General features: G+C 36.4%; 2 protein-coding genes across 8 annotated transcripts; one reads left to right on the forward strand and one right to left on the reverse strand.

The window, feature by feature from the left end:
* The first annotated feature begins 731 nt into the window (after positions 1-731).
* On the forward strand, positions 732-8,033 carry LOC110835075 (uncharacterized). Of its 4 annotated transcripts, none has more exons than XM_087342243.1 (6): positions 733-922; positions 1,006-1,180; positions 1,265-1,329; positions 3,213-3,315; positions 4,767-4,999; positions 5,399-6,181. In XM_087342243.1, the coding sequence occupies exons 1-6, from the start codon at positions 854-856 to the stop codon at positions 5,990-5,992; spliced, it is 1,239 nt and encodes a 412-aa protein (XP_087198369.1). In that variant the 5' UTR covers positions 733-853; the 3' UTR covers positions 5,993-6,181. The 4 variants fall into 4 exon arrangements, with proteins under 4 accessions (XP_087198371.1, XP_087198369.1, XP_087198372.1 ...); XM_087342246.1 differs by lacking the exon at positions 5,399-6,181 and adding an exon at positions 6,748-8,033 and having other exon boundaries at positions 734-922; XM_087342244.1 differs by having other exon boundaries at positions 734-857.
* On the reverse strand, positions 2,038-13,065 carry LOC110835076 (uncharacterized). Of its 4 annotated transcripts, none has more exons than XR_015533507.1 (3): positions 12,256-13,057; positions 8,718-9,043; positions 2,038-5,504 (listed from the first exon to the last, which is right to left on the reverse strand). XR_015533507.1 is itself a non-coding variant. In XM_087342313.1 (3 exons), the coding sequence occupies exons 1-3, from the start codon at positions 12,438-12,440 to the stop codon at positions 5,489-5,491; spliced, it is 372 nt and encodes a 123-aa protein (XP_087198439.1). In that variant the 5' UTR covers positions 12,441-13,065; the 3' UTR covers positions 2,038-5,488. The 4 variants fall into 4 exon arrangements, 1 of the variants encoding a protein (XP_087198439.1); XR_015533504.1 differs by having other exon boundaries at positions 2,038-5,913; XR_015533505.1 differs by having other exon boundaries at positions 5,661-9,043.
* Positions 13,066-13,801: the final 736 nt, after the last annotated feature.

Here is a 13,801-nt window from a genome sequence, read left to right on the forward strand (position 1 = left end):
ACTAAATGTGGTCTCAGTGACTGTTCTGTTGATGCAGGCACGTTTCAGTAACAGCAAATTTAAATACTTACAGTCGATAATGTAATTCCAAGAATTAGAAACGAAGTTTAACACCTTTCATTATCCAAGTCAAAGGTAGCAGTTCTGAAATCACTCGCTGCAACAAGGAACTATTTTCAAACTTACCAATTCTGAGGACACGGTACAATATACCATTTTCAGCAGTTTATTCTGTTTTGTCATCAGAATTCTTTCAAAATACCTTCAGTGAAATGTCTTCAGCCCAACATTGCCTATGATTATGAGTTTATGTCTTGAGTTTTCTTTGTTTTAAAATTTTATACCATTCTGCCCCTCTGCCACAGACCAATTCAATTTCGTTCACTTACTAAAGTCAGTTGTGGCAAAATTAATAAAAAACAGTTCAGTGACTTTTATTCTTTTTTGTCGACTGTGGTATCAAGTACTGAACACCAGAACTATATCGTAGGATGAAAATTAACTTGATTTCACAACATAACAGTGGCACCAAAAAAGAGACTTCAAGACAAAGGAATACTGTAAATGTATACGTGGTTCGTGGTGTGACGACAGGGGTGGGTTGATTGATAGTCAGCGTTGTTACCGACTGGCCTCCAGATCGTTCTTAAAGTAGTTTTATGATATGTTGATAGATGACACGACAACGTTCGTGACGTCATAGTCCACGTTCGTTACCAACGTATAACATTGAGATGCTTATGTGTATGTTGGTATTGCCTGTGTTATGGATAATTTAATTGGAACGATGATTTGTTTAAGACGGTGAAGTAGACATTTATTAGAATAATATTAACAACATTTCTTCCTTAACATGGGTACTGAAAATGAATTGAATGCAGACGTGAATAATATTATGACAGATTTCTACAAAATCAAAGAGGTTGACGAGATTTCTTGTGGTATTACTTATTTATTAACTTGCTGTTAACAGTATTGTAATAAATTGTTTCTACAAATTTTCAGTTTTATTTGAAGGAGCAAATGCTTCGACAGAAGTACGAAGGAATTACAAAACACTTGCAGGAAGAAAACAAAGTCGTTCAAGACTTAGAAAAAACTTTACGTAGTAAACTGAACATCAGTCGAGAATTAGTACTTCAACAGCAAGACACCATTTCAAGTCTTCTTGATGTCAAAAGTACACAGAAATATAACCCTTATTTGAGTATTTAAAACGAAAGATGTCATACGAAGATCATAATTTTATTTTTCGATTTTGCAGGTGAAAATATAAGATTATCAGAACACATGAAACAACTTGAAGCAAGTTTGGCTGACCTGAAAAGAGTATGTCGGAATTATACTATTCTTTCAATTCCACAATGACTTTGACAAAATAAACTGTTAGGACAGTAGGTGTACAACAGTTTTAAGTTAGTAGGTGTTAGAAACATGAACAGACCCTTTAAGGTACACTTTTTTTCTGTCCAGCCTTTCAAATGTTGGTTTTCTGTTGCATCCTTTCATGCATTGTATTTTAAGAGCTAGTTACGGCAGACAAAATATGGCAAGAGGAGGAGTGACTATTTTTATCAAAAAGAATCCAAATTAATCAGTTGAGTGTACTGCATCAGTGCAAAGACCAAGACGTAGAATTAAGTAGGACTTCAGTTTTTCATGGTGGTGAGTCTGAGGACCTCTGAAATCTTAAAACTTTGCATACCGTGTAGTGTATTAGAACATAAAATAAGCAAACAAACAAACTAGTAACACTATAAAAAGACACTAGTGCCAAACGCGTTTCAACCTCAAGAGTGTTACTCCACACCCACGCTTCGTTGGAGTTCACACGTACGGGCGACGTAACCATGGCTCGCCGCAGACCAGCTACGGCCACCAGACCATTGGATCAATAGCTAAGTGCAGAGTTAAACTCCTGTGAAACCAATATCTAGTGTAATGCTTTTGTAAAATACTCTACTTCATGATTTGTTTTCTGAACCAATTTTAAACCATTTTGACTAAATGAATTAATTTCCCCTTTTGCTACTGATGATGACCTCTTGAGGTTGAAACGTGTTTGGCACTAGTGTCTTTTTTATAGTGTAAATAGTTTGTTTGTTTGTTTGCTTATTTTATGACCTCTGAAATGTTGGTAAACTACAGTTTTGTGGAATTTGAAATGCAGGTGGTCAGCAGACCTTTATGACAGAAGGCAACAAGTAGGAATGAAATCACAAGAGTCAAATAATAGCACCTATTCAGGTTGGGGCATTATAAAACATGGAGTTCCTCAAAGTTAAATATTTGGTCCTCTGCTTTTCTTCATATATTACATTGACCTACTGCCGACCATTAACGTTCAGTCTAAACTCATAATTTTTGCAGATGATACTAATCTTGTTATTTCACATCCAGAAATTGACTGTTTTCAAATTTAAATTAATGATGTCTTTGCTATCGTGTACAAATGAATTGAAGCCAATGAAATCACATTAAATTTTTACAAAAGAAATTTAATGAATTTTTGTGCAGCCAACAAAAATTATGTTCATCTGCTTACAGGTTATGAGAATAAAACAATTTTAGAAGTAGAAACAACTGAATTTCTTTGCCTACTAATTGACAATAATGGAAAACACATAATCAGTGCATTATCACTAACCTAAGCTCAGCATGCTTTGCTATGAGGACTATCACATAAACTTTTAATTAGTCTACTTTGGATATTTCCATTTGATCATGTCCTATGAATTTGTTTTCTTGGGAAACCCCAGGAGACAGCAAAATAATATTTTGATTCAAAAGGAAATTATTAGAATAATGACAGGCAGTAAAACGAGAGCCTCATATAGGCAATTGTTTAAGAATTCTGGAAAATGTGCTTGTTAAGTGTACACAATATTGTAGTCTTGTTTAATACAGTGAGATCATCAATATGACCAGTTTTTCAGACACTGCACACACATTCCAGTGAGATGTACATGTTTTGTTCAATGTTTTAATTTAGCAGTCTCTTGTGAATGCAGTAATGATCCTTCAGGTTGTGTGAAAGGTGGGAAATTTTTGAATAGCTCAATGAATATTAGCTTCTGAAGAAGGACTTTGCTCTGCAGAGTCTGAGGGCAAGATTCACACATCAGTGTATTTTTTCTTCCTTTAATTATTTAATTAGCCAGCTGTTGTACAAAATATCAAAGAATGTCATTCTTGTCTCTTCTTATATACAGCAATTGGCAGATGAAAAAGAAAAATGGCACACTAATCAAGAAAAGATGAAATTAAGTCAGAATCATGAAATGGAAGAACTGAAATCAAGCTGTGAGAAAAGAGGTAAGTTTATTTACCAGTTAGAGTTAAGAGTTTATTTACATTCCATACAAACTTCTTTGAGCTAAACCGAAGGATGTAAAACATGTAATAATACAAGTAAATTTATATATAAACTTAATAATTCTCAATACAAGTATAAAAACGTGTTCCACGTATACATAAAGATTAAGAGTTTTCAGCAGATGTAAAATCATCTACAGAGTATGAGTGAGTTAAGAGGTTATCTGTTAAATCAGGCTTGAATACTGTCATATCATGATTTAAACTGTTAAATGTAGGTGGAGTATTATTGAATAACTTGATACCTATGTAGTATACTCTTTCTTGATATTTAATAAGGTTAATATTGTGCATTTGAAGGTCATATTTATGTCTTGCATTTAAATTGTGTACATCTGTATTTCTTTGAAAATTGTTAAAGTTGTCCACCAGAGTATGAATTCACTTGCATGTGGAAGTATAGTAAATTTTGAAAATAATTTTCCAGAAGAGGTTCTGCTTTTAACACCTGCCATTATTTGGACCATTTTCTTTTTGAATGTAAAATATTTTTTTACTGTTTGTTGAATTTCCCCAGAAGATTAACCCATATGATGGTACAGAGTGAAAGTAAGCAAAGAAAACTAATTTTAAATTATTTGTTGTCGTGAGTGGTATGACTTTCTTCATGGCAAAGCATGCAGAGTTTAGTTTGAGAATAATAAATTTAATGAGTTTCTTCCAATTTAAATTATTGTCAGTTTGTAAGCCAAGGAATTTGATTCTTCTTCCTCAATTAATTTATTGTCAAAACCTACGTTTAAACTGGGACATATCTTGTTCTTAGCGGCAAATTTTATATATTTTCTTTCATCAAAATTTAGTGTCAATTTGTTAGCTTTAAACTATTTGTTTGGGTTGGCAAAGACATAATTCATGATATTTTAAAGACTGTACATTTTGGATGTTTAATAATGTTACTTGTATCAGGAGCAATGAAAGTAGGTTTATATTGACAGTTTATAGTTGCAGGCAGATCATTGATGGATGAGGAAAAGTAAGGGATCAAGTACCAAGCCTTGCAGCAATGACCCATTCTGATTAGATATTGTGATTGGTAGGGGGGGAACTAATTTTACTTTCTGCCATCTGTTATTAAGGTAAGATTTAAACCACTGGCCTGCTATATTTCTGGGTTATGTTGGCGTGGCTCTGAATTTATATCTGAAAACATCTGCCATCCTATAGGTTAAATAAGAGACAGTAGAATAATTCCATTCCTTCATATGATATTTTACAGCATTGTTTGGCTATCAGTTTTAAAGCATAACTTAAATTTCACTTTGAGAAGAGTGATAATAGTTTCTAAGAGTCCTTACATTGTAAATCTGTAGCTAGCTTAATGAGGAGTAGAGGCATTCCACAACAGATTCATCTAGTTCTTCTACACATTTCTTGTCTTATTTATTCAGTAATGGAAGCTGAGAGAGAGGTAGAGGTCATCAAAGCAAAGTTTCATGCACAGTGTTCTGAACTGGCTAAAAAGTTAGAAAATATTCAAAATCAAAATTCTAATGAAATCAATATAATTGTGCTTGAATATGAAGAACGTTTGCATAAAATGGAAGAGCGATTAAAAGCAGCTGAAGCCGAAAGTCAACAGATTCGGGATCGAGCTGCTACTGATGTTGTTCTTTATCAGAAGGTTAGTAAATAATTGTTTTGTTAAGTGTTGCCAATTTTGTTTGAAGAATTGCATCAGATCACTGAAAGGCATGGTACTGGTAAGGTTAATTATAATTAGTTTTTTACCTAAGCATTAACATGTACATGTGCATAAAACTCCACAAGTTCTAGACTTAAATTGAGGCAAGAGCTTTATATATCCCATTACCCATTTGACATGAACAGTATGGACCACATGGTCAAGTGAAAAAATACAAGTACTGCCAGAATTCAAACCACAAGTATGATGAATATTCCTGAAAATAGACTATGACATTCACTTGTTTTTGTTTGTTTTTTTACCATTTTTGATATTTAAACATTTTATTTTATTTGTGCACAGTTAAATTTTATGTAAAAATTTTGTTCTTCTCTACAGAAAGTACTAGCAATGGAACAACAATACAATAACATGATACAAGAGAAAGAGATATTACCACCACCATTTTCTCCATTGCCACCCAACTCCTCAGAAAGTTTCAAACCTGGAACAAGAAGAAGAAGAAACAATCCATTCCAGTATCACATTCCTTCTAGTGTAAACCAAAGCCAACCTTCAATAATTCCTTTACATTCAATTTTAAAGAAAACATCAGTTTATGATTCAGTGCAATCTTCATCTGATAAAGAAAACATATTACCCTCACTAGATGATTTTGCAGATTCTGAGAATGTTGGTACTGGAGATGGTAAACCAGTGGAATACAGTACTTTAAATATCTGTGCAAAAGCATCTTCCACTTCTTTTATGACATCAGTGTCAACAAATAGTTTTGTTGATAACAGCAGCGTTGCAACTAGAAATTCCATTATGCCTCATTTGCAGTTTGTGACTGAACCAGCAGATCTTGATACAATTGCTAATGGTCCTTTAAAGCAGGAGTCTAATCAATCCTTAGAGGGAAAGAAAAGAAGATTTGTGCCAGCAAAAAAACGAAAATTATTTTGTTGTAATGCTAAAGATACATTATGAAGCGGACAGTTTGTAAAAGAATAAAATGTTCCACATTATTTAATATAGTAAGCCCATGTTGAGGTAGGCAGGAATACTTCAGACTAGTCTGGCATTCTGGCATTGCTTTGTAACTTACTAATTTGTATATAAGATGTATTCTGATAATTCCTAAACGACTATTAAAAGTTGTTGTATCGCCTCCAGAAATTATCTCTTAAGTACAGGATATTCAGCATATTATGAATTGAAAAGAGGAAGTTATAACCTATTTTTAAGATAGTATCCTGGCACTACTAAGGAAAATCATGGAATAGCTCAGAATATGGTGACTCAGGAATGATATTTGAACCATGGTAAAGGTACAGTTGTCCCTGTGCTGAACAGAGCATCGCACCATGCACATATGGGGAGTGGAGGTATAGCTCCATGCATTCTTAACCTTGGCAGTGGTCGGCTTCATTTCTGGGCCTCAGGGTCAGTCTGGATGTACCTTCTGACTGCAAGGCAGTGTGGTTGCTACTACATTGTGACGTTCATTAACTGTAAGGAGTATGTCCAGTATGAGATTCAAATACTGTACTTTCTTGGGATGAGAAGTCCTTGTTGCATTCTCACAGTAATGAGGAGAGAAAATTTATAGTTGCTGCTGACTGATATGTTTTGCTTTTGATTATAACTATTAGTTGACTGAGTCACTGTATATGACGGAATTAACTTGCAACATTGTTTAAAGTACAGAGTTATGACAGTTCATGATTACATTTCCATTTCAGGGGCTATTATCACATAGGCCACTGTGATGTGAGTAAGCTGAGGTTGCCTTTAGCCAGCAAACTCTGGATCTTTCTTCTTGTTAAACCAGTTTTCAACACTGATACTGATTGAAATGCATGCAAAACATTCAGAAGCGCACGAAGTGAAAAATCATAAGCATTCCTCTGTTTCATTATTCTTTATCTCCTCCTCTTTCAACTAATCGTTTATTATTTCTGATGTGCTAGTCACTTAATGCTGTTTTGCACACTGGTTGCCATGCTTTTGCCTGATCTTATATCCTTATTTTCCCCACTGTATTCCTTACATAAGATACTTAAGTTATTTTTACAACCTTTATTCTGAATATTACCTTTGTCAATGAGCATTGCTTTATAATATCCATATGTTTCCAAGAAAACTGCACTTGATCATGTATTATTTGCCTGACTGCTCCTTCCAAACCATCCTCTACTTAGTGTCACCTCTTTCACAGTTTTTACATGATTTTATACCCAGTCAGTAATTTCACATTTTTGATAATTGTAAGGAAAATGCTGATTCCCATTATTAAAAAAATTATAATTGTCAGCATGGCCTATGATGATTCACACATTTTTAACTTCACAGTAATGTTACGATTTGCTCGATAAGCTGTCATTTTTAGATGAGCTAAACCACTCTTAGACAGTCACCATAATTATTTCAAAATTATACAGTTTGCACTGCTCCTGTCATCTCATTGCTGAAACACACAATTTTGGTGTGTGTTCTTCTTTCATCTTTAGTTTCTAGGATACAAGACACATCTTCACCAGAATTCAAACCAGAATTGGATTTTCAGGTTTGTAACCTTTGGTTTTGTAATGTCGTTACTGCAAAAAGCAATTCTGGTATAGGTGCCATTCTTCTATCATACTTAGTTTCCAACTTACGCCATCCTCAGTATGACTCAAGCTCAGAATAACTTCTGAGTTTTCATGTCTCTAAATTCTTTTCTTGGTTTTGAGGTATAAGCCCCCCCATTTACAAGAGACCATCCTGCAGCAGTGTTTAAACACAATGGTAATATTCTACTGATTATGCAACAAAACACAATATCTGCATTAAATCATCAGTGTTATTACTTCAGAACTTGGTGGTATCAAGTTAAATTCTACGCCATATACTAGATGAGCCATCTTATATATAAAATTCTAAAGTCAGACTTATAATCTTTATGTTGAACACCATCAGCTGTAAATAAAATATGTTAAGAGTATATATATGTTACATGATTAAAATGTAATATATGTGACAGAAATATTTATGTTGTGTGAAACTGTTTATAAAAAGGTATTAGATTGTGTGTATAGTATGAAGTATTGTGGTTGATCCACACCGAAGTACATGTGGTAGAGTTTGTATGCAGCAATACTGGTACATAGGATATGAACAATCTCTAGCAGTCAAATCAGGACTGAGTAGAAATTGTGCAGAGCAGAGGCAGTGGGCTTGTCACTCACTATTCCGAAATGAACTTCGAGACTAAGTAACCTCCAAAAAAAGAGGTGGCGACCCACACGGGGTTGTAGAGCTACAGGAAGAAGAAGAAAGTAAGTCTACCACAACTGGTCATTGCCTTAAAAATATTTAAACATTCTTTTTATTGTATTAAAAATGTCTCTGAAGTCTGCAGTTCAGGATTGTTGAATCAGGCACAAGAATTCAAGAATGAAACTAATGAACCAAAAAATTTTATGTAGTTCGTCATAACATCACTGCTACCCTACCAATACCTTAAGAATATTCACGACTGGCAGTGAAAGGAAATAATTTTCATTATTACATTTTAACCATATAAATTCCTGATTCCCATTCATCTACAGTAAACTGTAGAAGATACTGAAAGTAACTATTTTATTTGCCTTGCCAATGCCGTCTGACAAGCAATTTTACTATTTTTAAAGTACTAATAAGATTTAAATAAATTAGTATATGAAAGACTCACTTCGCCATATTCTCTCATTTTTCAGAACAGATGTGGGAACAAGATGTCATTTTGTCAACCTATCCCTCCATTGAAATTATTGCACTCAGTCAGTGGCAATGTATCTGTCAAGAGAGTTCCAACTGAAGGAATAATCTATCTTTAGATGACCATACTTGCTGAGGCCAAAATGGTGAGGAGTGACTTGTATAGGCTTCGAACAGTAAATATCGTAGTAAGGATGTTGCAAATCGTCATGTGATGCCATGATGTATGATGGATCTGTGTTGCTGAACTTGCTGGGGTAACAGCCAGACACCAGCTGTCCATGCATCGTTCTTCGTGATCTAAAATCAGGTAAAATAGCAATATATAGTAATAGGTAAAGTCTATCCACATGCCTAAGTTCCACAACAAATCAGAATAGCAGGCGCATGAGCCGCCAGCCTGGGGCCCCCAATAAAGTTAATTTTGACAAAAAGTAAAAGCAAACAAAAACACGAATTTTACTACGTAAAAATTACGATGATAAATATCAGGGTAATGCAAAGGTACTCGAGACCCGGGTGTAAGAAGAAATCAGGACCCCCTTACTTATTTCAGATAAGAAAATATTAAACCAAGCCGGGAGACCGGGCCACGCCAAATATTATATTTCCTTTCGTCTTATTGTGTGGAGGTTTCTGTATTTCTGTGGCAACCAATGACAAAATTAAATTATTATTTCTGATTCAAAATATTAAACGTTTTGTGCTTCATCGATCGGGGCCCCCTAGATTCGTGATGTGAAATGAGGAGCTACTTTTCAAAGGGCAGCGGACGCTGGTCACGAAAGCCAGAAACACGGCGATGGGAGTCGATGCGCTGACCACGTGATGACCCGCCAAAGCCGTATGGCTGGTCATCATACCCTCAGGGGCTGTTGCGACGCAGAGTTTAGTTCTGTATTGTTTATATTTCGCAGTATTACAACGTTTATGTTTAAACAGATCGGTAAAAATAATTGTTTTTTATGATTATATTTATGTTTTTTTCTCTAGTATTTTTAAAGGGGCCCCGAGAAGTGTAAGTACGGTCCTGTCTGTATATTATGACATTCTACTCTCTACTTTCCTGAAATCGGTAATATGCACATGATTGCTGTACTAATTTCTGACGTGGAAACAACTTCTGTGATTTGAACCGTTAGCTGCTCCTCCCGTCCACCTTATACTTGCTGACTCATTGCTCGTGTATTCTACGCCCCGAGATATTATTGGGGAAACCAAGGAACATTGAAGGCAGTTGAACATAACAATCAATCAAATTCCAATCAATTTGAATTTAAACAAACAAAATGAATTTAATGTGAAAAATTGATAAAAAGGAAGAATGACAAAAACTGTAATACAAAACAAGAATACAAATTAATCTTTCGGAAGACAATATTAAAGTTTACACAAACATACGCCCAAGTGTGTCCATACTTGATGGCAGCCACACCTTCAACACCATTGAGAAACCATTCTCCATTTAAACAGAATACTACATAAGGCCCCCTTAAAATTTGAATGTTCGCTAGTATTGGTTTAATACTAGCAAACGTCCCTTCAGTCGCCAGTCCGGCCGCAAATTAATAACTTCAATTATTAATCACCTCCACACTCGACCACAAGAAAAATTCAAAATACATAACATGTATTAATATGTTGGTCGCAGTGCTTTCACAAACAAACAAAAAAAAGCTTCCTTAGCTTTTTGTTACAAAGACCAAATTTCCTGTTTGGTCAGTGACAACGTTGAGAAGATCAAGTTCCATTTTTTGATCAAATCTCTTTTTCCGAACCTCACACGGATTCAACTTAACAATACACAGACATCCGTACACACAACACATCCGTACACACCCAACACCCAGTGAATTTCAATACACGATGCGTAAGTTACAGCGCTCTTTCCAAAGCCTCTAAACTTTTCTGCGTGACCTTATTTACCTTATGGTCCGCGAACAGAAACATGAAAGACCAAGATCCAACCTTTGATCAATCATCGGTTCGAACCACACAAGGATTCATACACTCATCTTCTCTCGGCGTGACACGCCCCAGGAGAGCAAGAGAGCCACTAGCCTCACTACCAGGCATAAGCTTTAGATCACGTGTTTCGCTACGCAGTAGCTCGTGATCGAACTGGTGTTTCCCCGTCTTATCACGCAGCTAGCCTCTCACAGGGCATCCCATACTGCCTTATGGAACAGTCTAACTCACGCGATACATTCACCAAAACTCACAATTACTCTTTTCCATTTACACACTAACAAAAGAGTAATATACATGATTACACAAATACAATTCCAGTCAACCTATATGACGATACATACACGACAGTAAGATGAGGCCCTTTGTTACAACTGTGCCACACCCGATCACAAGCACAGCATACTTACAATTTCCAATTACTCACAAAATTACGACTCACACCAGAAAATAAACTATGTACACAAGTTGCCAATTCCGTCGACCATCGTATCAAGCGTATCGGACATAATTTCGAACCAAAATTGAGGACCAATGATTTTGAAGCCAGACAAAACATTACACACATCTGCCTACTACGACAGTCGAACGGAAAGAGAAAGACCCAAGCCAGGTCAGTTCTAATCACTTCTTCCCGAGACAAAGACAGGAGGGGGAAAGAACAGCTAATTGGTTAGTAATGACGTAAGGGTACATGGAGATTTCTTATCTGGAACGGTTTCTTGCGGTATCATCAACCTCTCGTAGCCAACCAAGTACAGTACAAATGCTGGCCGCCAGAGGTCATCGAAGGCCTAAACCTAAGAACGGTTCAGATTGTTTAATTGTATAAAACATGCACAGGAAGTCCCGGGGGGAAACTCCAAGAATTCATCAGTTGATTCTCTGGGCAATTACAAGTTAAAAATGTTATATCAACATGGATCTGATTCGTAACGGTTACTGAGATAATGCAGGTCTCTGCATTTGGGTAAAAAAATTGTGAATTGTGGTGTGTACCAAATATATGCACAATAAATACCACTATATTAGTCCAGATTGTTTTCAAAGTGACAACCTCCGTGTACAAGAACCATTTATGCGTAATCTTCGTACGAGGAAACTGCCGGCATTGTTTGAAATGTACGCTAAAACAACTCTGGGTGTTGGGATCTGCATAAGTGGTGATGCAGAGACCTGCATTATCTCTGTAACCGTTAACAATTAGACCCATGTTGATATAACATTTTTTACTTAGAATTGCTTCAAGAATCAACTGATGATGTCCTGACATTTCCTCCCCGGACACCTTGTATTGTAAATAAATTACTTTTTGGAGTTTTCTTCCTGTCTTCAGATGATTCATTGTCATTATACTAGCACATATTTCATCATTACATTTATTTATGTGGTGATAGGTTCAATCCCAAGTCCTTTAGGATTTTCTATCTAGTGTCAGCACAATGACCTGAAGACAGGAGCAGAGCCAACTCCCGAAGCGACGTCGGTTAGGTTCCAGTTCAATATTGTTATTACTCTTATTATAGGCACGTGAGGGTCATCACCTGTGGGTTGTCGTGAGGTGGCTGTTGGTGCTGTGTCTGCGTAGAAGAGTTGCAGCTGGCACTGAACCTCCCTGTGCACCGACGAGGTTTCCCTTCGGCAGGGCCATCTTCCTTTTCCTGGATCCTGTCTCGTACACGTAAACAAGGGACTGCTCCGAATGGTCGCTCGGTGCTCGTCTCAACATCACAGACGGTGAGTACAATTGACACTCGATCCGCTGGTTATAGCTTCCGCTGCTTCCGATGGCCGTGGAGTCGTCTGAATAAAGGGCTGCAGAATCATAGTCTTCACATGAATCACCAGCGTCTGAGATCGAAATCAAAATATGTTTTAATTACATTGCAGACGAAATCTGTGTAAGATGGCCGACTGGTGGATTTGTTATGGGACCGCAATTCCTCCATCATAGACCCAGTTTTTTTAGTACCCCCGGTGATATGCGTAGCGAGGTCATTCCAACGCTTTACAACATCTAAATTCCAGGGTGTTTAATTCTTCTCTTCTGTTCATTTTACGTTCATACGCCATGTTTTATTTTCACGTAACTTCATTCAAGAAAATATAGCGGACTGAGGTCCGGTAATCACGGTGGCCAATTCTGCGGACCGCCGCGGTTAATAAATTGACCAGGAAACTATTCATTAAGATTCTTCGTCACGTGCATACTGAAACGCGAGGACGCCCCGTCACACCGGTAATAAATCAGTATAATCATGTTTTACGCCTGTTCAATCTTCCGCAATTTCTGTCCGTAGTTCCGTAACAGTTGATTGTCAGACCTCTGTTCATCTGAAATGTGCCTGAGGAATACCTCAGGAATAATATTCTGACGTACTGTCTCGAAGTAACCGGTGTGTCGATATCTAAAACAAGTGAATTTGAGAGGACCGACAGACTCGTAATTAACATACCTCACTAAGGATTTTGCGGTAATTAAATCAAAGGAATCGTAATTGAGGGCATATAAGTAATGTGTTGGGGGGAACAAAAATAAATAAAGAAGGTACAGAATCCTGGTGGACAAACTTTTCGGAAACCAGCAACTTTAAGACCAACAGGATGTGAGCAGAAGTTGCTTCTGAAGATGGCTGTCATCTGGGTTTCAGCGCCTTGTAGTCTGGTAAAAGTTTACATACGTTTCAGAGGTCCTTGCTGCTGGTAATCTTCTACCAGACTACACGGCGGTACAACCCAGAAGTCAGCCATCTTCGTATTCACCGCCTTCATAACCTCAAATCTTACAGAGGTTACTTCTATTATGAGACAGACAGTAAATCAAAATTAAATGAGTATGATTTATGAAGTCAATGAACTTTGTCACTAGTGTTTCAAACCCTTAAGAAAAACAGGTAAACGTCTGTTTTCCAAAAGCGGGTAACACAACCCAAACAAATATAAACCGCTAATCAGCTTTTTCAAACTCCACGGAGTCTTCTTATAAAGCAGTGGTATTCAATATTTTTTGTTCGCGTACCCCCAGATATTGGTATATAATTCAAGTTATACATAGTATATAATCTACATATAAAATAAATTAAATAAATT

The sequence above is a fragment of the Zootermopsis nevadensis genome, unplaced genomic scaffold, assembly GCF_977971745.1.
Source record: "Zootermopsis nevadensis isolate Lab colony 2312 unplaced genomic scaffold, Znev_1.0 Znev_ptg000003l, whole genome shotgun sequence".
Lineage (NCBI taxonomy): Eukaryota > Metazoa > Arthropoda > Insecta > Blattodea > Termopsidae > Zootermopsis > Zootermopsis nevadensis.